General features: G+C 54.8%; 1 protein-coding gene across 1 annotated transcript; it reads left to right on the forward strand.

The window, feature by feature from the left end:
• The first annotated feature begins 566 nt into the window (after positions 1–566).
• Positions 567–22,967, forward strand: SAMM50 (SAMM50 sorting and assembly machinery component). The gene is made up of 15 exons (XM_020982826.2): positions 567–754; positions 4,397–4,507; positions 4,975–5,076; positions 5,532–5,619; positions 7,321–7,427; positions 9,513–9,643; positions 9,740–9,827; positions 11,720–11,848; positions 12,429–12,500; positions 12,976–13,062; positions 13,874–13,944; positions 15,489–15,556; positions 16,912–17,058; positions 17,854–17,995; positions 22,761–22,967. The coding sequence occupies exons 1-15, from the start codon at positions 734–736 to the stop codon at positions 22,804–22,806; spliced, it is 1,410 nt and encodes a 469-aa protein (XP_020838485.1). The 5' UTR covers positions 567–733; the 3' UTR covers positions 22,807–22,967.
• Positions 22,968–25,383: the final 2,416 nt, after the last annotated feature.

Raw genomic sequence — 25,383 nt, forward strand, 5'->3', positions numbered from 1 at the left:
CATAGCTCTGAACGCGGGAGTCCGAGGAGCTGAGTTCAAATACCCCCACTCCTGGCGCCGTTAGCGCTTCTCCCCCTCCCCCTTCCCCTTCCCGACTTTTGGCCATTTATAAAATGAGGGGGCTGCGACGGGTCCCACCTCTGAAACCACATGACTGCCTCTCTAGGAAAAAAAGGGGTGGGCTACAATTGGGACCCTAAGGCACGTGCCCTCGCGGTGCCTCAGTCTCCGCCTCTGTAAAACGAGGGGAGGGGGATTCCTTGGTCTCAGTTTCACGTCAGCCCACGCAAGAACCTGAGCCTCCCGGCCGAAGCTGCCCCGCCCCGCCCCGGCCCCGCCCCGGCCCCGCCCCGCTCCGGCTCGACCTCGCCCCCAGCCTGCTCTGCGTCCTTCGCCCGGCGCCCTTCGGCCTCCTCCCGTCGGCCACCGCGCCAACCACACGCGGCTTCCGGAAGCTCGAGCATGCGTATAGCTCGCGTTTCAGCGAGGACTTCCGGGGCACGGTGGCGCGGGCCAATGGGCGCTGGCGGCGCCGGCGTCGGGGGTGGGGCCAGGGTTACTGTCATGGCCGCCACCAGCGGGCCTCGTCCGGGGCTGCGCGCGCCGCTCTGAGCAGAGGCCGTCGCCAAAGAGCCGCCGCGCGTCCCCCACCGCCCCCCGCCCCCCCGCCACAGTACCCCGGGCCTCGTCCGTGCGCCGCGGGGCCGCCTGCGTCCCTTCCTCGGGAGGCGCCATGGGCACGGTGCACGCGCGGGTAAGGCGGGGCCGCGTGGGGGGAGGGGCGGGGAAAAGGGGAGGAGGAGGGCGGGGCCCTCAGGGTCCTGATTTACAGGAGGGGAAACCGAGGTCCTCAGAGGCGGAGACGCACGAACGCGCGATAATGTGGGAGGGGCTCGTTCTTGTTACCGTCCCCATCATTCTCACGATCCCCGTAAAAGTCGGGGCGAGACCTGGTTTTACAGGCAGGTAAACTGAGGTTTGCCAGGGCGCCGCCCCTCCCCCCCCAGCAACGATAGCTGGACAGCCGGTTCGTTTCAGGGTCACGCATGTGTTTACACACACAACGTGGGCACGACGTGCATTCACCTTGATGTAAGCTGGAGGGCGAGGGGACCTCATGGCATTGTTGGGGAAACTGAGGCCCGCGCCCTCCGCCCGCTGCCAGCAGGTGACGCAGCGGAGCCAGGAGAACTGGTGGAGAGCCGATCGCTAAGGGCGATCGATCGATCCCCGAGCTCCGTCTTCCATCGATGAGGCGGGGAAGAGGCGCCTGCGCGTCTGTGTGTCTAGTGACAGGGATCCCCTAGACCTAGAGAGACGGGCAGCCAGGTGACGAGGCGGGGAGGGCACTGCTCGTGCTGGGCTCAGCCCCGGCCTCAGACGCGCTCGCTAGCCGGGTGACCCTGGCCAAGTCACTTCCCCCTGCCTCAGTTTCCTCATTTGTACAATGGCGGTAAATAACAGCGCCTCTCAGAATTGTTGACTCTCTGTGACCGCCAGACCGTCCTGTCCGTGGGGTTTTCTTGGCGAAGATACTGGAGTCGGGGCAGTTCGCCCCTTCCTTCTCCAGGGGATTAAGTGACTTGTCCACTGTCACAGCTAGCAAGTGTGGGAGGCTGGATTTGAACTCAGGGCTTCCCGACCCCAGGCGCCTTGCTCTGGAGCCACCGGGCTGCTCCGTAAATGCTGGCTCCTTATTTTACGAATGAGGAAACCGAGTCCAAGGAAAGGGCAGTGACCGGCACAGGTGTCCGAAGTGAGACCGGAGCCCCGGTCTTCCTGATCGTCCGCATGACGTCCAGCCTGCCCGGTCGGCCTCCCGCGATGACAGTATCGAGGGTCGCCTTCTGGAAAGGGCCGGCTGGGCCCGGGAATCAGCCGGTGTTGGGAGGATAAGGTTTGAGGCCCAGAAAGGACCTTGAAGGTCACCCGGTCCGGGCTCCCGGGTGAAGGGACTGCCCCGCACTGACGGCCCGCCTGGTGTTTGCCTGGAGGGTGGGCTCTCTAGCCATCGGGGCCACCCGGGGCTGGGGGGGGGGGAGGGAGGGGGAGTGGTCACACGCGCCTTCCTGCTGCTGTGCAGTGCACTAGGAGACAGCGATGACCGGGGAGGGTCAGCCCGGGTCACCGTGTGTGGCTGGCTGTGTGTCCACAGCTAGGAGGGACTTGTCAGGTCATTCCGCCTAATCCTGGTGATTCATGGAGTTGGAAGCTGGAGCCCAGAGGGGGGAGTGACTCCCAGGCAAGCCCAGTAAGCCAGCTTATTAGGTACTTGCTCTGTGATCTTCCGAGCCTCAGTTTCCTCATCTGTGAAATGGGGATAGTAGTACTGCTTTCCCCTTCCTCCCCAATTGAGGTTTTGAGATAGTGCGTGTAAAGCGCTTTGTGCGCTCATTGTGCAGGTGAACACGATACCTGGGCAAGGAGGCTGGGATGGGAGGCGGAGAACCTGGGCTTCAGTTTTGGCCGAGTTGCTGACCACCTGGGTGATAGTGGGCAGGTCACCAGTGGCTCCTTGGGGCTTCAGTTACCTCATCTGTACAATGGGGCTGTGGGTCCAGATGATCTCTGAAGCCTCCTCTCCATTGAATCCTGTATCCACGCTGTGCTGCTGACTGGAGAAGTCAGTGAGCGCCCTGGGCCCGTGGGCTTCGGCGCGTAGGATGAGAGCTGATGGTTATTCAGCCCCCTGCGGTCTGCACGGGGTTTTAGAGTGGTCCCCAAGAGGGCACGGGAGCATTCTCCCTGTCTTTGTACTCCCCTCACATCACGCTTGCCCTGAGTGTTCTGCGGGCCGCTGACCCGGGCCTCCGGGCTGTGCCACGCTCGCCACACTGGCTGCCCCCCCATGCCCTCCATCTCTGTCTGCTGGCTGAGGTCCCGCCTTGTACAGGAAGCCTTTCCCAATCCCGCTGAGTGAGCCAGTCCCTTCCCCTGAGACTGGCCCGGCTTATCCTGGGTCTCTCTGCTTTGTGTGTTGCTGTTGGCACGTGTCTGCTCCAGTAGGCTGTGAGCTCCCGGGGAGCAGGGCCAGCTCTGGGTTTGGGTTGGCCTTGCTGTGTGCCTCTGGTGCTTAGCACGGCACCTGGTCGGGGCCTGCTGCCTGCCTGACCAAGGTGGTGATTGGGCCATTTTGTGAAGAACGAGAAGAAGGTTTTATTAGGTGGCGCAGTGGATAGAGCTCTGGCCTTGGAGTCAGGAGGACCTGAGTTCAAATGGGGCCCCAGACACTTGACACTTACTAGCTGTATGACCCTGGGCAAGTCACTTAACTCTGATTGCCTCACCAAAAAGAAAAAAAAAAAGAGCAAGAAGAAGGTTTTACTGAAGCTGGCAGAGTTTGGAACTGATGTTGAGGATGAGGAGGTGGGAGAAGGGTGCAAATGAAGCAGGAGAACAGGCAGCATCAGCCAGTCTGGGCCAGAGGCCCCCCCTACTGACCGTCAGGGCCTCGCTCCTCCCCATTCCCCCTTTGGTCACCCTCTTCCTTCTTCTCTGCTCGTTCCTGAGAGTCACTGCCCGTCCTTGTTCAGAAAATGGGTGAATACAGAAGTAGAGAGTCCCGGCCGTCTATGAATGGCCCCCTCTTACCCCCCTCGCTCTTTCCAAATGCAAAGAAATGAAAATTTGGAGGGTTTTAAAAAGAGTAAGAAATCTCCTCCTCCCTTTACATTTATGCCTGGATCAGCCATTACTGAGCTGTGACTGGGAGACGTGGTGAGCCAAAATGACACCCAGTCCAAAAGTAATTGTACAATCATTTAGGTTATAAGTATTTAGATGACCAGTCTAGCCTTTATGTAATTCAAAGAATTTCTTGATTTTAGAGTTCTGTATGTGTGTCTTTATCTTTGTTAACCTAGACTGGTAGTTCCCAAACTTTTTGAAATCAAAGTTATCTAAGGATTTTTTTAAAATTACCACTGTCTAGGGGCAGCTCGGTGGCTCAGTGAATAGAGCACCGGCCCTGGATTCAGGAGCACCTGAGTTCAAATCTGGCCTCAGACGCATAACATTTACTAGCTGTGTGATCCTGGGCAAGTCGCTTAACCCCATTGCCTAGCCAAAAACATAAAAAAACCCACTGTACCATTTATTTATAATGTATTCTGATTTTTGGTAATTAGGGCTAATAAAACTAATTTGGTTTTGAAATTTAAAAAAAAAAATCACTGCTCATATTGTCAGATTCACCAGCCCTGTGTCATGGCTGGGAGAGGTCTGTGGTCCTTCCCCCATCTCCTTAGCTGGCCCCCAGCCCGTTGTTCCTGACTGCTGGTGTTGGGCTCGACGCCGGGGCATCGCGCAGCCCGTGGTGATGTCGGGTAGCAGAGGCGCGTCCTTGTTGGCTGCTTTGGGCTGTACCTGCCCCTAAGCCGTGATTTTTCCCTTTTAGAGCTTGGAGCCTCTTCCGGTCAGCGGGCCTGACTTTGGAGGTTTGGGAGATGAGGCTGAATTTGTGGAAGTCGAACCCGAAATCAAACAGGAGGTCCTGGAAAACAAGGATGTGAGTGTCTCCCTGGAGGGCCCCCCCCCCAAGAGCAGACTTGGGAGCATCCTATCCCCTTGTGTTCAGTGCTGCCCAGCCCAAAGGCCGCAGTGGGGAAACTGAGGCCTGGAAGGGGGAAGGGCAGGCAGAGAAGGGAACAAGCTGGTGTCTTTGGGGCTTCAAGCTGCCATTTTGGAATTTTCACAGATCGTGCTGAGCTAGGGGTTGGTTGGTTGGTTTTGAAGAGTGTCTCCAATGGAAATTTGGCACTGGGAAGCCAGAGTTGAAAGGAATACACGTGAGGGTAGAGACCAGGGAAGGAGAACCAGACTGTAGTGAACTTTGGGCACCATACCTGATCGGGGAGAAGTGAGCCTGGGGCTGTGCGCCAGGTTTTGGGGACATCGCCCAGGGCCTGGGGCACGGGAGGCATTTGCTGAATGTTTGTTGGCTGACCGACTGACCCCTCTCCTCACTCTGCTTAGGTGGTGGTCCAGCATGTCCACTTTGATGGCCTGGGAAGGACCAAAGATGATGTCATCATGTATGAAATCGGAGATGTCTTTAGGGCTAAAAATCTCATTGACGTGAGTGCTGTCTTAATCATCAGCATTATGGTTTGCAAAAACACCTCCAATCTGTTAGGTAACTCAAATCTGTGACCGTCCTGAGGCGAGCAGGTAAATCTGCCTCTGTTTTATGGAGGAGAAAAGAGCTCCGGTGACGTTATGGGGGTTGGCCAAAGCCCCCGGCCAGTCAGGGCTGGGAGCAGGGCCCAGGCTTGGGGCTGTGGGCATCAGTTACCTGTGGGCACCGTCCTCTTGCATCCTGGTGTTCCACAGACCATGTGGGTGCTTGTGATATTTTTCCTTCTAAAATATTAAATTTAAAATCATCTGTGTGTCATAAATATTTGTGCGTAGCAGGGTCTTGGTATGAAAATAGGTGTTTTCTGTTTTTGCTTTAAAAATAATGAGCTATTGCATTTTGAGTCATCGTCCCCTGCTCAGTAAATTATAAGGTTCCCTTGGCTCCTTTGCAGGTGATGAGGAAGGCCCACGAAGCCCGGGAGAAGCTGCTCCGCCTCGGCATCTTTAGGCAGGTGGATGTTCTGATTGACACATGCCAAGGTACGTGAGCCTGGGCCAGCCTCAGGGTGTGGGTGGGTGGGGTCTCAGCCAGTTGGGTCTCTGCAGATGCTGGCATTCTTGAACACGCCACGCCCAGTGAGGTGAAGGAGAAGATGCCTGGCTGGTGAGAGCCCAGGTTATTGGGGGAGTGCGGCACAGACTGAGTACTCTGAGCTCACCACGCAGTGCCCTTCTCCCATGCTCCGCTCCGGCCTTCCTCCCCAGATCTGGCAGACTTGAGGAGAATCTCCATCCAGGAGAGGCTGGGGGTGATGCTGAGAGCCCTGGCCCAGGATGGGAATGCCCAGGTCCCCATCCAGCTCTGCCCTTAGCTCCTCCAGGGACCGGGGGCAAGTCTCTCAGCCGTTCTGAGCCTCCGTCTTCTTGTCTGTCAAAGGGGGATGATACCAGCCTGCAGCATGGTTAAACAGTGAAACAAGACGGTGGGGGGGGGGTCATCATATGCCCTCTGTGGTGTCCAGAGCTCTTCTCTTTGCCTCGACTGGCAAACACTAGGGGTGCATTGGCTCAGTTCTGCCCAGTGAGAGGGGTACCCAGGTCCAGCTGGGCCTTGGAGGCCTCCTGTGGCTGCAGGCGTGGATCCGCTGAAAAGGGCAGAACTGTCATTTGAGAGTCGGGCACAGTGGGCCCCATGGTGCCTTCGACCTCATTAGCTGTGCAACACTCTGCCTCAGTTTCCTTATCTGTAAGATGAGGATAATAATAGCATTGACCCCCCAGGGTCATTGTGGAGCCCAAATGAAATTTTATTTGTGCATACACACATACCTATGCATACACACATGTGTGCACACATACACACACACATACATACATACATACATACATATATATGCTTTGCTAACCACAAAACACTGCATCAGTGCTAGCTGCTGTTCTTTTCCCTCTTGGTATCTCCCCTTATTTCTGTCCCTCCTTCCCTGCTCTTCCTTCTCTAGCTCACTCTTTATGGGTAAGAGGGTCAGTCAGCAGGTGCCAGGTTAGGGGGTGCTGTCCCCCTCCATAGCATTCTTGACAGATGGAGCCACCATCCGAACGTCCCAGGCCCAGCAGCCATGGCACCTCCCAAGGCAGCCGGGTGGGTGTGGGGGCCACTGACACTTTGTGATGTCGGCCCCGACCTGCTTCCCGTGATCTCCACCCTTAGGAGGCTCACGAGGTCAGCCTGAACCCTGTTTTCTAGGACAGACCCGAGTGGGTGGGTAAAAAGGGCTTTTACCTGGGCCACGACTCCTAGGTTTCCTCACGTGCTTACATGAAGGGCTGTTTTTTATCATGTCGTAGCCAGCTGTGGCAGACGTGGATGCGTCCATAAACAGAGGGTGGGGGAGAGGGGTTTGGACCAGGAGCCGTGACTTTATACAGTGTCAGGTGGCAGTGCCCGAGCTGCCCTGCTGCTGGGTTCCCTCACGTGCTTCCTTCGGCTTGCTTACACATTTCGTTGACTTTCATTATCTTGTTTTTTACCAATCTCCCTGCCGGGCGCCCCTGCCCCTGAGATGAGCACCCTCCCTCCCGGTCACCAGTCAGCATGGGCTGGCCTCCTCACTTGGCCGAGTGGCGGGCGGTCACCACGTTGGTCAGGGTGCCAAAGGCTTCCAGGGTTCTCCTTCATGGTACAGCTGTTGTTGCTCACCTTTTCTCCGGGTCTGAGCGCTCGCTCGTTTGTTCCTCACGTAGGCGACGATGCTCTCCCGAACGGGTTGGACGTCACCTTTGAGGTCACTGAACTGAGGCGGCTGACGGGCAGCTACAACACCATGGTGGGCAACAATGAAGGCAGCATGGTACGCTTGTTTCTCTTCTTTCCAGCCCTGGGCTGTGGCCAAAAACATGGCAGAAGGGATTCTGTTGGTTTTGGGGGTTTTTTTGCTAGGCAATGGGGTTAAGTGACTTGCCCAGGGTCACACAGTTGGTAAATGTTATGTGTCTGAGGCCGGATTTGAACTCATGTCCTCCTGAATCCAGGGCCCGTGCTCTATGCACTGTGCCACCGAGCTGCCTCAGCGAAGGGATTCTGTTTTCCTCATTTCTGGAGTTTCATCTTGTCCTGCTGAACAGAATTAAATCATAGCATGTCAGGGCAGAGAGAGGCCTCAGAGGAGGGGCCTTGGTCATCCCCTCCAGGTCCAGATGAGGGAGGGCTGGAGGTCGGCTGCAGAGCTCACCAGAGCCCAGGACTGCTGGGGCAGCGTCTCTGCCACCCAGCTGGCTGGGCTCAGAATGTGGCTCCGTGGCTCCGGGGTACCTGGGGAAGGCAGTTTCAGCCCTGTCTCCAGCCCAGGTTCCCTCTTTGGGAAATGAGGGGCTCAGACCAAGGTCCATCAGCGCCAAGACCTGGGATCCTAGGACCCACCCGGAGTCACCTGTGTTAGCAAAACAACAAAATAATTCAAGAATTCTTGTTTGTCTGCCCCAACCCCCCCAGGTGTTGTACTCCTGTCAAAGGCCTCCTAGCACTGGGCTCCCCATTTAAATGGAACTTCCTGCCTCTGGGGTTGGATTTGCCCAGCTTTACAAAGAAAGCTTTAGGAAGCCTTCTGCTTATCACATCGCAGCCCTCCCCTGTAACACAAACTGTCCCGAATGGTGGCCCACTGTTTGACAACAGGGGATGCGGCTTCCGGCTCCCGGCAGCCCTCCACTTCCTTCTTCGTCCTCTGGGCCTGCCCTGGAGCTCACCTGAAGTGGGTTATTTTTTAGGGATTTTCATCTTTCGTATTCTGACAGAGATCAGTAAACACAAAGAGCAGAAAAGGGGGATCCTCCATGAGACTGTAGCCGTCTAGTACTTAGAGCACATCACTTTTTGTCCCTCGGTCCTTTAGCTCGCTTGGTCTTGTGCGTGTCCGTGTCTGCCTGGGGACTTTTTCCCTTCCAGGTGTGTGCGTGTTTTAGCGGTTTCATGGGTGGTCTTTGCTCTTTGGATGTCACTGTCAGTAGCTCCCCTCTCTTACCCCATATCAAAAGCCCTCCCATGTCACATGCTCACATAGTCCAGCTGGCCACATCCACGTGGCGGCTGAGTCTAAGGAAGTACGTCTTGTTCCATGCCTCTGTTTTTAGGACTTTTGAGTGGATTCCCGAGGAAGAGCGTGTATGCATTTGGGTTTTAAGGACAGACAAGTATCGTCTGCTCTGTGGTTCTGATAGATGACTCTTGGGCATGGGCTAACATCTCAAAAGACTGATCCCCTATACTCTGGGTTTTCCTATTTATTGGAGGGGACAGATGATCCTCAGAGACCCTTAGCCAAAAAGTGACTCTAGAACTTTTGGCTTGGAATGTGACTTCTTAATCTTTGAAGACAAATAATAAAGCTATAACATGGACATCCGCTTGAGAGGCTTCAGGTGGCCTCTGGAGATGTGGGGGCTGGACTTGGGAGTCATTCTTCAGGAAGAGCTGTAGAATGCAAGGAAGACCCCTTATAGGTGTCTATCCAGCCCTCTTCCTTCACCGGAGAGGCAGGGGCTTCACTCCCTCAGGACCTTGGGGTCAGGCCAAGGCTATCAGGGCCGTGCAGGTCTCCCCTCCCAGGCAGTGAGTTGATGAGTTGCTCTGTGAGTGGTCTTGGCTCAGGCTGATGGAAGCTCTGCTGAGCATGGGTCCCGTGGACCGTCTTGGCCTTTGACAGGGTTTCCAGCATCTCTGGTAAGTAGTCATGCCAGTTCTGGCCAGTTCACAGCGAATCCCCTTTTGCTAGCTTGGCCTGAGTGAAGATAGCGTAGCGTTTGGGCGCCAGGGTCACCCAGAGTGTTGCAGGGTCCCAGGTTTGCTTCCTTTGTTTGCCTCCATGGCAGGATCCTCCTGAGTAGCTCTCGGGGTCCCTCGGGGTGGACTGAACCACATGCTTCTCTCCCTGCCCCAGGTCCTCGGCCTCAAGCTCCCTAATATTTTTGGCCGTGCAGAGAAGGTGACTTTTCAGTTCTCCTATGGGACAAAGGAAACTTCTTACGGACTCTCCTTCTTCAAGCCACAGCCTGGAAACTTCGACAGGAAGTAAGTCGGGCAGTGGCTGCTGGGGGCCAGAGGTGGTGGTTGCGGTGGATTGCAAGGCTCACCAGCTCTGCCTGCCGCCCCCTCCTTTTCTCATAGCTTCTCTTTGAACCTGTATAAAGTCACCGGCCAGTTCCCATGGAGCTCCCTTCGTGAGACAGACAGAGGCGTGTCAGCCGAGTACAGCGTGAGTAGTGCCTTGGGGACAGTTACATGAAGAGGGGTACCAGGGCGTGCGGGGGGGGGGGAAGAGCACGGCACCCAGCTGAGGCCCTGTGCCCAGGGCCGGTCCCCTGAGGGCAGGGAGCAGGCCACGCTGGTCAGGACTGGCTGTGGGTCCACAGCCTGGACTCTCTCCACTTCTTGATCCTGCTCTGCACGTGAGGCCCTCGTGGTTTCAGGATCTCGTGGATCTGGCTCAGGAACACTGCGGGGCAGGGAGGGTGCTGTTGGCCCTGGGGCCTCGCCAAGTGCCCTCCCTTGGCCTTTACCTTGATTCCCCCTGTCTGCCTGCTTCTCTTTCCTCTGGCCTACAGGCCGAGTTCAACCTGTTCTGTCCTTGGAAAACCTTCTCTTGCCCCAGAGAGGGCTGGGGGGAGGCTGGATTTGAACTCAGGAAGATGAGTCTTCCTCACTGTAGGCCCAGTGTTCTGTCCCCCGAGCTGCTTGTGAGAAAGTTGAGGTGCATAGGAAGTACAAAGATTCCGCCAGAGTCCCACAGCGGGCTTAACCACCGTTGTGTGTGTGAATATGTCTAAGTGTGGGTGACTGTCTGTGGTGAGAGTATGTGTATGTGTGAGTATATGTATATGAGTATATGCGAGTGTGTATATGTGCATGAGGGTGGCTAAGGTGTAATTGTATGTAGTGTGAGAGTGTATGTAAGTGTACGTGTATGAGTATGTGTGTGTATGGTTTGTGTGAACATGTGTGTGTGATGAGTATACACGTATGTGATTGTGTGTATACGTGTGTGTGAATGTGAGTATGGTTAAGATGTAATTGTACGTGTGTATGGGAGAGTGTAAGTGTATGTGTTTGTGTAAGTATATGTGTGTGTATGTGTTTGAGGTGAGTAAATATGTGTGCGCATGAGTATGTATGTGTGTATGGTTAAGATGTAATTGTATATGTATGTATGTGAGAATGTAAGTGTACATGTGAGTGTGGTGAATGGGTGTATATGTTTGTGTGGGCACGCATGTGTGCATGGGTATGTGCGTATATATGATCAAGTGTACGTTCATGAGTATGTACGAGTGCATATATGTGCATGAGTGTGGTGAAGGTGTGATTGTATGTGTGTATGTGAGAGAGTATGTAAGTATACATGTATGTGTGAGCATATGTGTGCATGTGTGTATGGTTAAGGCGTAATTGTATGTGTGTATATGAGAGTGTGTAAGTGTACGTGTAGGTGCGAGGATGGTGAGTGTGTGTGGGTATATGTGTGCATGTGTGTGTATGGTTAAGGTGTAATTGTATGTGTATATGAGCGTGTGTAAGCATACACGTATGTGTGAGTATGATAAGTGTGTGTATGAGTATATGTGTGCGTGTGTGTATGGTTATGGTGTAATCGTATGTGTGTGTATATGAGTGTGTAAGTGTACATGTAGGTGCGAGGATGGTGCATGTGTGTGTGTATGGTTACGGTGTAATTGTATGTATATCTATATGAGATTGTGTGTAAGTGTACATGTAGGTGCGAGGATGGTGCACGTGCACGTGTGTATGAGAGAGACAGGCACACCTCATGGAGGGGGCTGGCCCGCTCAGTGGGCCAGGTGGACAGCGCCCGGACGCTGCGGTCCCTGAGTCTCGGCTCTGCTACTGTGTGACTTCGCACGAGTGTCTGGCCTCAGTTTCCTCACCTGTAAAGCGGGGAGCTGGGCTAGATGGTCTTTCCCAGTCCCTCACAATGATTGTCTGCACGGGCCCCAGCCTGGGTATGACCTGTGCTGCGGGCAGGGGGAGAACATGTGTGATGCTTACTGAGCCACTTGCAGTCTGCTGTGAGTGAGCGCCCAGCACGGCTCTGCTTGCGGGCTGAGTGCCATGTGCTTTTTTCTTCTGTAGTTCCCCATATGGAAGACGAGCCACACCCTGAAGTGGGAGGCTGTGTGGCGGGAGTTGGGCTGTCTTGCGAGGACAGCTTCGTTTGCCGTTCGCAAGGAGAGTGGACATTCTCTCAAATCATCTCTCTCGGTACGGATGCTTCTTTTCTTGGGGTGGGGAGAGGCTCCTGGCAGCAGCCACATGTCCTCGAGGGCCCCTTTCCTTTGCCCTTTTGCCTGGACCTTCTCCAGGAGCACAGGAATGTAATATACCCTGAGCCATGGGTCAGTTGTAGGGGAGGAAAAAGTGAGCTGGGGGCATTGACTGCCCAGGACCTGGGGCCATCCCCGGTGCATGGCTGGTCAGAGAGAAGATGGGAGGATGTGTGTGGGCTCAGGGGGCCCCTGGGCACTGAGGCTGGCGTCAGTCACACTGTGCAAGGAGAGATAGGAAGGGGATGGAAGGCCTGGAGGAGGAGGAGGGCCCTGCATCACCTGGCGACCCCTGCCAAAAAGCTTCTTCACTTGTCCATCCTCATCTACACCCAAGGAATGGCTCGAGCTCTCCTCTTCCTCGGGGTCTGAGGAGGGCGGGGAGGATGACCACTGGCTCCCCTCTCCCGCTTGGGGTGTCCCCTGCTAACATCAGGAAGCCACGTGGAGGCCCCAGCTAAAGAGGCACTCCTGGGCAGGTGCGCAGTCCCCATGGGCCTCATTCCCATTCCTTTCAGCACGCGATGGTCATCGATTCTCGGAACTCCTCCATCTTGCCGAGGAAAGGCGCTCTGTTGAAAGTGAACCAGGTAGTATCCACTTCTCGAATGCTTCATGGCCTGGGGGGTTGGCAGGAGAGTGAGCCAAATGAAAGCATTTCTACAATGCCACGTTTCATTTGATTTTTTTTTCTAACATGCCAGCCTGGACTTGGGGCCTGCAGCTCCCCTCTTGATGTGTCTCTGGAGCTGGGGGCATGGGATTGAGGGAGGGGGGAGCATTGAGCTCGGTGATGCGGGCTGGGCTGGAAGTTTTAGTCACTGCTGACTGGTGGCTTAGGGGACAGTCTGTGTGGTCACAAGTACAGTTTTTGGGTCCTTCCATGAGGTGACTCACTCACCTGGAGCGGCCATCCCCACGTTCTGGGCTTCTCTGAGGGTCTTTTACTCGGGGCCCAAGACGCTGGGATTCAGAACTTGCGGCAGGGAAGCTTTTCCAGATGCCATCTGCCACCCGGCCTGCCTGACCAGCGTGGGCTCTTCTCTGCTCTCCTCTGTGAAACAGGAGCTGGCCGGGTACACAGGCGGGGACGTGAGCTTCCTGAAGGAAGACTTTGAGCTTCAGCTGAATCAGCAGGTCCTTATGGACACGGTGAGTGTCGGTCCTTGGCGGAAGGGCCCATCTGCCCTTTCTCTGGAGCGGAGACCGGATCTTTGTGTGAAAATCCATGCATTTGATTCTTCCAGTTTTTGAGCCTAGGAGGAAGATGTCTGTGGGCTCATGTTCTCTTGGTTAGACCAGCTCCTTTCCAACCTTGCGCCTGAGCCCCTCAACGCGCCTTGTGTTGTTGTAAGCCCTCGACCCGACGGCTAGAGCTGCAGCCGGGCTCCGTGTGTGCATCTTCATACACAGAGCTGCGCTCACCAGCCCTCTGCTGCAGTGCCTTGGCCGGGTGTGGAGGTGGCCCAAGCTCAGCTTGTATCCTCTGAATCAGCCGCCCCCTGGGCTGCCGGAGCTTCCGGTCTCTGGTTCTGAGCCCAGCCTGGCTTTGCGTGGCTCTCACTGAGGCATTGCTGGTGACTCCATGTTGAGGGAAATGAAGGCTTTAAGTGTGGGCGTGATCTCTGCAGACTTTGTCCCAGTTAATCCTTGGGCCGGGTGGCACACATGTCATTTATCTCCCTTGATGGAGGGAGAGACTGGGTCAGAGGTGGGTGACTGCCCCGATCCAAGGCCTCGATCCCAGGTTGTTCAGCCCTTGGCTCCTGCCAGGCCTTCTTCCCCCAGAGCCCTGTCTTGGCCCCTAAGCAGTGGTATGGCCTTTGACCAAAGCTCAGGGACTAGTGATTCTCTTGTATTAAATACCCATCATCCTGGCCACCTTCTGCATGTGTTGAGGCATCAGTGTGTCCAAAGAGAGGGTTGAAGGAGCCGCCCTCACACATCCCTCTCTCTCTTCTAGGTTTTGTCGGCTTCTCTCTGGGGCGGGATGTTGGTGCCGATTGGGGAGAAGCCATCAAGCATTGCCGATAGGTGAGTCTGTTGCACCATCTTGGTCTTTGCATCGCTGTTCCTTCAGGGGGAGCTGAGCTCAAGGCTGGGGAAGCCCGGCGGTCCAAGAAGCTGGACTCTCGCCTGCCTCAGACCCTTGCTGCCTGGCTGACCTTGCACAAGTCGGTTCCTTCTCTCTGCCTCAGTTTCCTTGTCTGTTTTGGCTCCTGCCATCCTCCTCTCTCTCCCAGGCCAGGCCTGGTCATTGTAATGACCGATTGATGTTGTTTTCATAAGATCTTGTGTAGAAAATTTGGGACTCTTTAAAGGTGGGGGTGTTTTACACTTTTATTTTTTTTTAAATTGTGTTGCAAGTGCTTTGTGGAGCCTCACTTTGAGCCCATCAGGCATCAGAACGTGGCAGTGTCTCGTGTGGTGAGGCCCCCGGATGCAGAGCTGCGCTCCCTTGCCGTCAGGGCCGAGGGGCCGAGGCCCACAGTGGGGCAGGGGTTTGCCCAGGCCTCCCACAGCCAGCTCCGGGGCTCCAGACTGGTCGCTTAGGAAGCGTTTGTGCTTCTGCAGCCCTTGCGGGATATTTTTGAGGGATGTTCCTAGCAACCACCCTGGGGGGGCAGGCGGGGGAAGGGAGCTTCTCTTCAGAGCCTCACTAGTGGCTGAGCCCTCATCGGTCTGGCCACGGTGTACCAGTCTGCAGGCTCCCTCCCGTCCCCGTCCAGAGGAGGCATTTCCCCTTTAAATGTAGCTAAGGACCATTTACATCAGTGTAAATGGCTACGTCTGATCCAGGCCACAGGCAGAAATGCATTATTGATCTAGAACCCCCAGGCAGATGTACTGCTGTGGGGGCTCCCAGAAGCCTGGGGGCCTGGCCACATAACCTGTGTGACTGTGGGGGGTCACGGCCCCTCTCTGCACCCCTGCTGTCCCCTCTGTGAGGTAGAGGAGTGGCAGCCCACGCTCGGCCCTCGCAGGAGGGCTCTATTCCAAACAGCTTGTAGCCTTCTTGGAAGGTGAGTGGGACGAGTTTCCACCTGGTCATGAAGCTCAGAAAAAGCCTCTCCGTTCCCTGCGTGCTCTTGAGGGTGTGTTCTGTATTTATGGCCTTTGTGAGGGAAACCTGGAGCGCAGGGTAGGAAGAGCTGAGCTTGGCTTTGGGAAGAGGCCCAAGAGACAGGAGGTGGGGCAGAGCAGGCAGGGCCCCCGGAACCTCAGCCTCACAGGACCGATGGCCGTGCTCCCCACACCCATGGGCTCATCCTTCCCATCTCACCCCAGGCCCTGTCTACTGGGAGGATCGTTCCTTTGTAAGCCCTCGGGGTGGGGCCTGGGACATTATCAGGGCTCCCTGCACTGGTGCTCTGGGCCAGGGAACCGCTGCTCTGCAGCTCCTGGTGACTTGTCCGGGCCCACGCAGGTTCTGGGCTTGGAGGCAGGGCTTCCTGCTTCTGGGCTGCTCTGTGTCAGGCTGCGTTCTGAGTTCAGATCTCACAGAACCAGCTGCTCTTTTGGCCGGGGGTCGTGGGGCTCCCGGGCTTCACTGAGCAGTGGTGCTGTTGTCCTTTCAGGTTCTATCTTGGGGGGCCCACAAGTGTTCGGGGCTTTAGCATGTACAGCATCGGACCCCAGAGTGAAGGTGAGTCTGGGCCCTTCCTGCCCCTCTTGGGGCCATCACGGACTCTCACCTTGTATGTCCCATGTTTGGCGGATCAGGGTCGAGTCCAGACTGGCTCTCGTTTAGGAAAGTGACTGGGAGGCCCCCTGCGGCAGAGCCCACGTTTTTCTTCAGCACTCAGAGAGACAAGGAAGGTGCTGGGTCAGAGTCTTTGCCTCTGTTTTTCCCTGATTTCAGCCTTTGCCTTTCTCATCTCCTCTTGGTCATGCAGGCCCCCCTCAGCTCTCAGGCACAGTGGTCTCATCCAGGCCTCGGGGAGAATCCTGCATTGAGGGCCTGCCCGCTCCCAAGGGGCTCCCCTGAGTGCCCCGCCGACCAGCTCTTAGGTCTTTTTTTTGTGGGCTCGGCATCTTTGGGATAAAACAATGCCTCTTTTCAGCCTCTTCTGTGCACTCCTTTGTGGGTGACATGCGACCCCATGTCTCCCTGTTGCTCCTTGGGTCACTGGTGACGGTGATGGTCTGTAAAGAGCAAACCCACCTTATCACCCAGTAAACCACCAGCACCATGGGATGGTTGTACAGTCCGCAAGTGGTCAGTGATGAGCCTTGGTCACGGTCCGTGTGCCACCTGAGACATCCGGCCTGCCTGACCCTGAGCGAGTGAGGCAGCTCCGGGGCTCCAAGTGGCCGAATAGCCACTGTCTGCCTCGGGACGGGGGATTTCCTCAGCAGACACGTCCCAGGCCAAGATGGCTCAAGAACACGCACATGCACATGAACGTACACACACTCTTTCCCTCTCTCTTTCTTCCTCTATGTCTCCTTCCTTCATTCTTACTCTCCTCCTCTCCCTCCTTTGCTCCTTCTCTCCTTCCCTCCCTCCCCTCTGCCTCGCCCTCTCTTTCTCCCTCTGGCCCTCCTCCCAATCCAGGCCATGTGTGTTTTCTTATTAGCGTTCACCTTCTTGATGCCCACCAGGACAGCATCATTCAAGTTGCCCGGGCCCTCGGTGCAAAGGCCCACACAGTCAGCGGTCAGGGCTCCCATCTGGGATTGGGCCCCCAGCTGTCCTTCTCTTCGATTAGAAGCCCCTCTGCTCCTCTGTGGACTTGGAATCCTAGGGTTTCCAGAGATGTGGCAGGAAGTGATGGGTGGAGGTTACAGTCAGGGAAATCAGTCCTTCCAACAGTGGCAGACTGGGTGGTCAGGGAGAGGCTGACTGGCTCCAGACCGCAAGGGAGCACGAGGTGACCTCTGGCCCAGCTTCCGGGCCGTGGCCCCAGGAGTCTCCACTTCTCTGGGTGAGGACATGGGACCCCCCACCAAGGGTCCGCTCGTTCGCTAACACGTGTTCTGTGTGTGTGCCCCATCTAGGTGACTATCTGGGAGGAGAGGCTTACTGGGCGGGCGGCCTGCACCTCTACACGCCGCTGCCCTTCCGGCCGGGCCAGGGCAGCTTTGGGGATCTCTTCCGGACCCATTTCTTCCTCAATGCAGGAAACCTTTGCAACCTAAACTATGGTAAAGTCAGACTTTCCGGGAGAATGTGCTGCATTTGGGTTCATTTGTGTACTTTCCTTTTAAATTGTCAGGTTCTTGCAGACAGGGAAAGAGAGAGGGAGGAGGGAAGAAGGAAGGAAGAGGAGGCACTGAATACGTGCAGAGCACGATGCCAGGCACTGGGGATGCAGTAGAAAAGTCAGACAAGGCGGCCCCTGCTCCTGAGGGCTCCCGCTCTAGGGGGGCAGACACCCCAGAGAGGAGGGGTCAGCCGCAGGGCAGACCAGGCCCTGCTCTGCCTTAGGAGTGGCAGCAAGCAGGTCTTCTCTCGTGGTCTCGGTGCACGTCACTGTCCCCAGGGCTCTTGGGCCTGGCATCTGGGGCCGAGGGGAGATGATGGCGTGAGGTGCCCGGCCTGTGCTGCCCCTGGGAGGCAGCTGGCGGCACTTGTTGCTGTGAGTTGTGAGAAGGTGGGCCCCTTCGGTGATGGCTGTGGGGGCTGGGCTGGAAGCAGGAACGGTGGCATGTGGTTGACAGCTGGTAGAGTAGTATTACTGCAAGTAATGGCAGTGATAATAACTAGCAGTTATGTTGGGCCTACTGTGTGCCAGGCGCTTTACAGATGGCTCATTTGATCCTCAACAACCCTGGGAGGTAGATGTTGTTGTTATCCCCATCTTACAGAAGAGAAAACTGAGGCAGACGGGTCACACAGCTTCTGAGTGTGTAAGGCCGCACTTGACTGCAGCTCTGGCAGTACGCCCACCTCCCTGCTCTCCCGTCTGCCCTGAGTAACACGTTCTTTCCCTTTTTCAGGGGAAGGTCCCAAAGCTCATCTTCGAAAACTAGCTGAATGTATCCGCTGGTCATATGGTGCTGGAATTGTCCTCAGACTGGGCAACATCGCTCGACTGGAGCTGAATTACTGTGTCCCCATGGGAGTGCAGAGGGGCGACAGGTAGGCTGGCTGGGGGTGCTGGCTCCCCACAAGGGACTGCGCGGCGGGCACATGGCGTCAGTCGTTTCAGCAGCGCCTTTGGGAGCCGGTGACAAGCGTCGCTCCTGCCTTGTCGCCAGCCAGCAGGGCCGGGCCCCTCGGCTGGTGCAGGGATGCTTAAAATAATTTTACTAAAATTGACTCATTTCTGTAACCTGTGCAAATGCATTTTGAACAGTAATGACTCCAAGCGGGCGCATGTGTGATCTTTTCAGTCTGAGGTGTGCCGTTCATTCTCCTTTCACAGCATGTCAGTGGACGCAGCTTGGTCCTTTAGGTTTTCCTACCAGGCCTCCCACACACGCGGCCTTGTAGAACTTGGGGGTGGGAGGGGGCGGACCTACTCTGCTCCTGGGGCAGCTTCCACGTCAAGAGGAAGAGGACGGCAGTGGCGGCGGCACTCGGGGCCCAGTCACCTCTGAGGGGTCAGCACTGGCAGCTTTGTGCTAAAGAGCCAGAGCCACGAGGGGGCGCGACGGGGGCTTGCTGCTGTCTCACTAGTGGCCGCTGAGGGCCATTCACTTCACTTCCCATTTTTATTTGCAAGGTATGTGCTAAGGTGGCGGATGTGGCCCTGGAATGAGGGCTCACGTGTTAACCCCCGTGAAACATAATTAGGTAGATTGACAGTCAATCAACATTCCAGCAAACCTTGAGGAAGTAGTGCAGAGCCCATGCTGGATTCTGAGGCATGTTTGATCATCCAGCTGTGAGAGAGAGAGAGAGAGAGACAGAAAGAGAAGGAGGGGGAGACAGAGAGAGAGAGAGAGAGAGAGAGAGAGAGAGAGAGAGAGAGAGAGAGAGGAGGGGAGAGGAGGGGAGAAAGAGAAGAGAGGAGAGACAGAAATAGAGGGGAGAGAGAGGAGAGGCAGAGACAGGGAGGGAGAGACAGAGAGAGAGGGGGAGAGAGAGAGAGAGAGAGAGAGAGAGAGAGAGAGAGAGAGAGAGAGAGAAGAGAGGAGAAAGAAGAGAGATGGGAGAGAGAGATGGGAGAGAGAGGAAAGAGAGAAGGAGGGGGAGACAGAGAGAAGAGGGGAGAAGAGAGACAGAGAGAGGAGGGGAGAGGAGAGGAGGAAGAGAGAGGAGAGACAGAAATAGAGAGAGAGGAGAGGCAGAGACAGGGAGGGAGAGACAGAGAGGAGGGAGGGAGAGAGAGAGAGAGGGAAGAGGAGAGGAGAGGAGAGACAGAGAGAGAGGAGGGGAGAGGAGAGGATAGAGGAGAGGAGGAAGAGAGAGAAGAGAGGAGAAAGAAGAGAGATGGGAGAGAGAGGAAAGAGAAGGAGGGGGAGACAGAGAGAGGAGGGGAGAAGAGAGGAGAAAGAGAAGAGAGACAGAGAGAGGAGGGGAGAGGAGAGGAGAGACAGAGAGGAAGGAAGAGGAGAGGAGAGAGGAGAGGAGAGGAGACACAGAGAGAGAGGAGGGGACAGGAGAGGATAGAGGAGAGGAGGAAGAGAGAGAAGAGAGGAGAGACAGAGACAGAAATAGGAGAGGGGAGAGGAGAGGCAGAGACAGAGAGAGGGAGGGAGAGATAGAGAGGAGAGACAGAGAGAGAAGGAGAGAGAGAGAGAGAGGAGTGGCCTTATGTGCCCTTGGGCAGGTCACTTGGCTGTGATTCAGTGTCCTGGCCTGTGAAATTAGGATCGATTTGATCTAATCGGATCTTTCTGTCCCTACAGTCCTGTAACCAATTGGTTGAAAGATGTCTGTTTTCTTGTTGAGTAGCTGCTGTCTGTAGTTTTCCTTGAGGCCACTAGAGGCTTCTCTGAATTCTGGAGCCTGACTTGAGGTGCTGCATTGAACTGGAACATCTCCTTTTCATCTGATAATGTTGGTGCCAGATTGCTCTTTTAATTGCTTTCTGTCTTGCCTTCTATCACTAGTGAAGCTAAAAGCATGTCCCAGAGATTGTGTTGATTGTGGTGTGGTTTACCTTTGAAGGGAAACCAGATTCTTGCTTTGACTTTTCAGGGCCTGCCCCAGGGCATGTGGGCTGCCCTGGCTACCAGCACATCTACCCTGAGATGGGGAGGGCATGGGAGAAGACAGGCTTTAAAGGGCTCTGAAGGGTCTGACAGGATTACGGGGCCAGAGGAGCTTCACCCCTCCCTCCAAGTGTACTGTTTAGACTTCTGTTATTAAGATGGAAATGCTTGTAAACCTTGAGGCAAAACCCACAAGTCTTTCATGAGTAAGGTTAGAGGGAGTCAGGGTAGAGAGAAGCCTGTGCCACCATTTTTGTGGAGTATTTACCATTTTCAGGTGCTGGTGCAGAAGTTATCTGAGTTCTAGGAGGGGGCAGGACCCAGATGAGATCGTTCCAGCCCTGCTCATAAGGGGTGGCTTATTTTTGGATTGTCCCGACATGTGCCGGGAGTTAGAGAAATGTCATTGCCTGCATCGATGAGGAAACTTCAGATCTAAGAAACCCAGGGGCTTAGGGTTAGTCGGGTCGAGTCTGCCATCATTTATTAAGCACCTGCTATGTGCCAGGCACTGTGCTAAGTCCTGGGGCTGTGAAGAAAGATGAAAGACAGCCCAAGCTCTAGGGAGCTCACAGTCTAAAGGGGCAGACAAGCTGTGCACAGACAAGCTAGAGCTTTGTTCAAATTGGGGCTTGTCTCAGAGGGAAGGCACCAGCCTGTTGGGGGATGAGGAAGGGCTTTTTGCAGAAGGTGGGACCCCCGCTGGGCTCGAAGGAAGCCGGGGTGGAGCTGAGGGAGAGAATTCTGGGGCCAGAGGACAGCACTTGAAAATGCCCAGAACTGGGGGACGGCGTGTCCTGTTGAAGGAAGAGTGAGGGGGGAGGAGGGGCCAATGTCACTGGGTCCCCGAGGACTTGGGGAGGGCTGCGTACCACGTCAGAAGACTGGAAAGGCAGCCCTGGGGCCAGGTCATAAAGGACTTGGGGTGCCAAACAGAGGATTTTATGTTGGATCCTGGAGGTGATTGGGAGCCGTGGGAGTTGACTGGGGGCTGCCACAGTGTCCAGCGCTCCAGGCCTGGAGTCAAGAGGACCTGAGTTCAAATCTAGTTTCAGACACTCACTAGCTGTGTGACCATAGGCAAGTCACTTTAACCTCCATCTGCCTTGTTTTCCTCCACTGTAAAATGGAGATAATAATAACACCTACCTCCAGGTTTGTTGTGAGGATCAAATAAGTTATCTCTGTAAAGTGCTCAGCAGAGTGCCTGGCACATAGCAGGCATTATGTCAATATTATTATATTGAAGGGGGCTGACCTGCACGTTAGGAAGGTCACTTTGATGACTGAATGGAGAATGGGCTGGAGTGGGGAGAGCTTTGAGGCAGGAGACCTCTCTGGCCCAGGTGTGAGGCGATGAGGGCCTGCAGGCACCAGGGTGGGGGCAGGGTCAAAGGAGAGGAGGGAGTGTATTCGAGGGATGTTGCAGAGGTGAAATTGACAGGCCTTGGCACCATATTAGATCTGGGGGTGAGAGAGAGTGAGGAGGCCAGGATGATTCCTAGGTTGGTCAGCTGGGGGCCTGAGAAGTGATTGGGAGGGTAGGAGTGGGGCAGGGTTTGGAGAAAAGATCATGAAGTCACTTGTGGACTTGTTGAGTGTAAGATGTCTACAGGCCATCCAGTTGTTGGAGATGCAAGGAGGGAGGTTAGCGCTGGACAGATAGATCTGAGAAGCATCCAAAGAGATAATAACTGAACTCTGGGGAGCTGACGAGATCACCAAGCAAGCTGGCCCAGAGGAAGAAGATAAGAGGGCCAAGAGTGGAGCCTTGGGGGATGCGCCATGATTGGGTGAAGACCCAGCCAAGAGCACTGAGAAGCAAAGCGGTCAGCCAGGTCGGAGGAGAACCGGGAGACAGCAGTCACAGAAACCTGGAGAGGAGGGCGATCCACAGGGTCAGAGGACGCAGGAGGTCGAAGAGGAGGAGGAGGGAGCAAAGACTGTTGGACCTGCCCATTAAGAGAGGACTGGTTGCTTTGGAGAGAGCAGGTTCAGTGGAACGATGACTGTAGCGAGTTAAGAGAGAGCAGAAGGGCTGTGGAGGCCCTTAGGGTAGAAGGCCTTCTCCAGGAGTCTAGCCACAAAGGGAAGAGAGAGATGGGATGGGGGAGAGCTGGGGTGGTTATTTGTGAGCAGTAGGAAGCAGCCAGTGGGTGGGGAGAGGGGACGATCTGCTGGAGGAGATAGGGTGGAATGAGATTACTCAAACAGATAGAGGGATTTAGCAAGGGGAAGGGCCGCCTCTCTAGGTGATGGAGGGGTGGAGGAGGAGATAGTTGTGGGTTGCATCTGATGCATGGGAGGTGAGGAGGAGGGGAGAAGAGGGAGCTCTTGGCAAATAGCCTTGGCTTTTCCACTGAACTATGAGGCAGGATCTCAGGTAAGAGGATCTAGGATCACAGCTGTGCATCTGGGGCCCAGCTCACCTGATGAGTGGGCCAGAATCCAGATCTCCTCACTGGCTTCCTGTGCTACCTTTTCCCTGAAATAGCTTCTGATGGTCACTCTGCTCTCAGATAATGGGGCCATTCTGTGGGCTGGATTGCAGGGCTTTGTCAAGTGCACATGGTTTGGAAATCACATTCGAGCCACAGATTGTGACGGAAGTCACTCATGTCACTGTTAAAAACAACTCCGAGATTGGTAGGATTGTGTGGTGGCATGTCTTCTGAGCAGAGTTTCGTGGTTGCAGCCTTTTTGTGCTGACGCCTCGTGCCTGACGTGTGTATTTTTCGTTTCAGGATATGTGATGGCGTTCAGTTTGGAGCTGGGATAAGATTTCTGTAATTTTGAAGAAAAACCTGGTCCTGTCGGAGCCACCACAAAAGCCTTGGAATAGATCGCTCACCGCTCTCTACTGTTTTCTTACAGCCTCAATCTTTGTGTGATCATTTAACTGCAACCTTTACAGGAAACCACAGTAATAAATTTTAAAAAGAATCCTCCTACAGTTGTATCGCGGCTGTGATTTCCTTAAAATAGTGGCCTCTGTACCTTGCGGGCCAGCGCTCAGGCAGGTCCTCCTGAGGCAGACGAGGGATGTGCTTGGAGTGGGGCTCTTCTTAGATGAGTCCACAGAAGGTCAGGGCCTTGAAGGGACGGTAGCAGGAAAAGGTGCTGAGGTGCATGGGGGCTGCTCTTTATAGAACTGGCAGAATTCGCAGGCTTTAGGGGGTGTTAAAAGTGGTGTCCACCAGGCTTTCTCCTGGGCTGCCTGAGAGGGCCTTGTGTAATGGTGGACGCTTGTGGCCCACACAGGCTGGGCAGTGTGCTATTTTCAAATGCTTTTGTTTTGGAATTGCCATTTCTTAGTTTTTGAGAGACAGTAAAAAGCATCCTGGTCTTGGAGAAAGGAAAAATGGATTTGGGTTTCTGCACGGCCACTTACTTTACAGCCTTGGGCAAGTCGCAGATTCAGAATCTGTGGCCCAGCCTGAGTAGGATGGAAGGGAAGGAATGCCTTCTCTAATGTCCTTGACAAATGGCTGTTCAGTCTCTGCTCCAAGACCCACTGTGATGAGGGGTCCCATTCCACCTGGGGAGAGCTCTTATTATAAGAAGTTTTTCCATACAGTGAGCCAAAATCTGCCATTTTGCAGCATCCACCATTTCTCCTCATTTTGTCCTTTGGGTCCAAGCAGAACATATCTGTTCTGCTTCCATATGACAGCCCTTTGGAGGCTTAAAAACAGCCGTCACGTTCCCCCTGAGTCTTTTCTTCAACTGGTCTTAGGTAGCCTGGATTCCAGTCCCCTTGCCACCCCCTCCGCTCCCCCTGGACTTGCCCCAGTGTGTCTGCGTCATTCCAGTGTGATTCCCCGACTGGGCCATCGGAACAATGCTGCAGCCGCCACTTCTGCTGTGGGCGCTGTGCCTTCCTTTATGTGGGCTGAGGCCATGTTAGCTTGTTTCAGTGGCCGTGTCATCTTATCAATTTTAATCTTCTAAGTTTTATCCTATCATTTGAACCTGTTGAGATTCAACTCGACCAGTATCTATGAAACACCTCCTGTGTGCAAGGCGTTACCTGGCGCTGGACTAGAGAGACAGAAATGAAGCAATGCCTGCCTGCAGTGAGCATGTGTTTTACTGAGGTGTGTGCAATAAGTAAGATCGCCCACCCGATGGACTTTAGAGAGGGAGAAGGCAGCCCCAGTCAGGGATCTCAGGAAAAACGGCCTCATAGAGGAGATAGAGTGTTAGCTCCTCGACGGCAGGGCTGGTCCACTTTGGTTTGTCTCACTAGTGCCTAGCGTAGTGCTCAGGACACAGCAGTCATTCCACAAGTGCTCCTTGATGGACGTATCCCAAACAACTGGTACCGTGCTTGTACGTTGTGATTTGTGAGTTGTGTTTTAGAAGAAACATTTTCCGTTTATGAGGAGCGTGGGACCATCAGCATTCTAGTAAAGGAGATCAGGGTCTGGTATCCTGACTTTGTTATCAGTCCTGATTAGCTCTCCCTTCCAGAACTCTGCTTTCAGATCTGCACCCAAATCAACTGATTAAAAATGCCTACCGGGGGGTGGAGGGGGCAGCTAAGTGGTACAGTGGATAGAGCCCCAGCCCTAGAGTCAGGAGGATCTGAGTTCAAATCTGGCCTCAGACACTTAACACTTACTAGCTATGTGACCTTGGGCAAGTCACTTAACCCCATTGCCTAGCCAAAAAAAAAAAGTGCCTACCAACACCAAAGGATGGCACTCCACTGGCCACCTTCCAGGCTAACATCTTTAGGTTTGGGCATTCTGAGCTCATCTGACTAATCCATCTCTTTCTGTATATTTCATATGTGATAGCGAGAAAGACTTGGTCAGTGCTTTGCTATAAATCCAGGTAGGCAGAAAACCAAGCGGACATTCCTTCAGCATTTTCAAGGCTTACCAAGTGCCTCCTACAGCAGCATGTATTTAGTCATGCTGGGTTAACAAGGTCCCCCCAGGTGGCCTCTGAGGCCTATGATGCTAGACCTAGGACCTGTTGGCCCTTATGGATCAGAGTAGTAAACCTATCAGAAAAGGCAATGGGCTTAGTCTGCCATGGCTTGACCTAAATGGGGCCGTGATGGCTCTCAGGCACCACTTCCCTTTTCAATAGCTCAAGACACTCACTCACACATTCTAGAGTCTTGCTGGGAATCAGTGGCAAGATCCCACCCTCAGTTCTGCTGTGTCCCCCTCGGTCCTTCCAAGGTAACTTGTGGCCTCTCCGGAGCCAAGCCCCTCCCTCCCTCCAGCACGCCAGCATGGCCATCGGCCGGCATGGGGCCTGATTTCCATGCAGGGAAGGCAGCGAGGTGGGCCTTCTCGTCCTCTCCTCCCCTGGCCTGGGTTTTAGAGTTCACCATTCGGAGCTGGAGTCATC

Source organism: Phascolarctos cinereus, unplaced genomic scaffold (assembly GCF_003287225.1).
Source record: "Phascolarctos cinereus isolate Bilbo 61053 unplaced genomic scaffold, phaCin_HiC Scaffold_1;HRSCAF=81, whole genome shotgun sequence".
Classification (NCBI taxonomy): Eukaryota; Metazoa; Chordata; class Mammalia; order Diprotodontia; family Phascolarctidae; genus Phascolarctos; species Phascolarctos cinereus.

Bases quoted from the DNA above. Each gene is read 5' to 3' on its own strand.
- SAMM50 (XM_020982826.2), top strand. From the start codon at position 734: ATGGGCACGGTGCACGCGCGG. The intron at 7,428-9,512 runs GTACGCTTGTTT...TCCCTGCCCCAG, and splicing joins GCAACAATGAAGGCAGCATG to GTCCTCGGCCTCAAGCTCCC. The intron at 17,059-17,853 runs GTAAAGTCAGAC...TCCCTTTTTCAG, and splicing joins CCTTTGCAACCTAAACTATG to GGGAAGGTCCCAAAGCTCAT.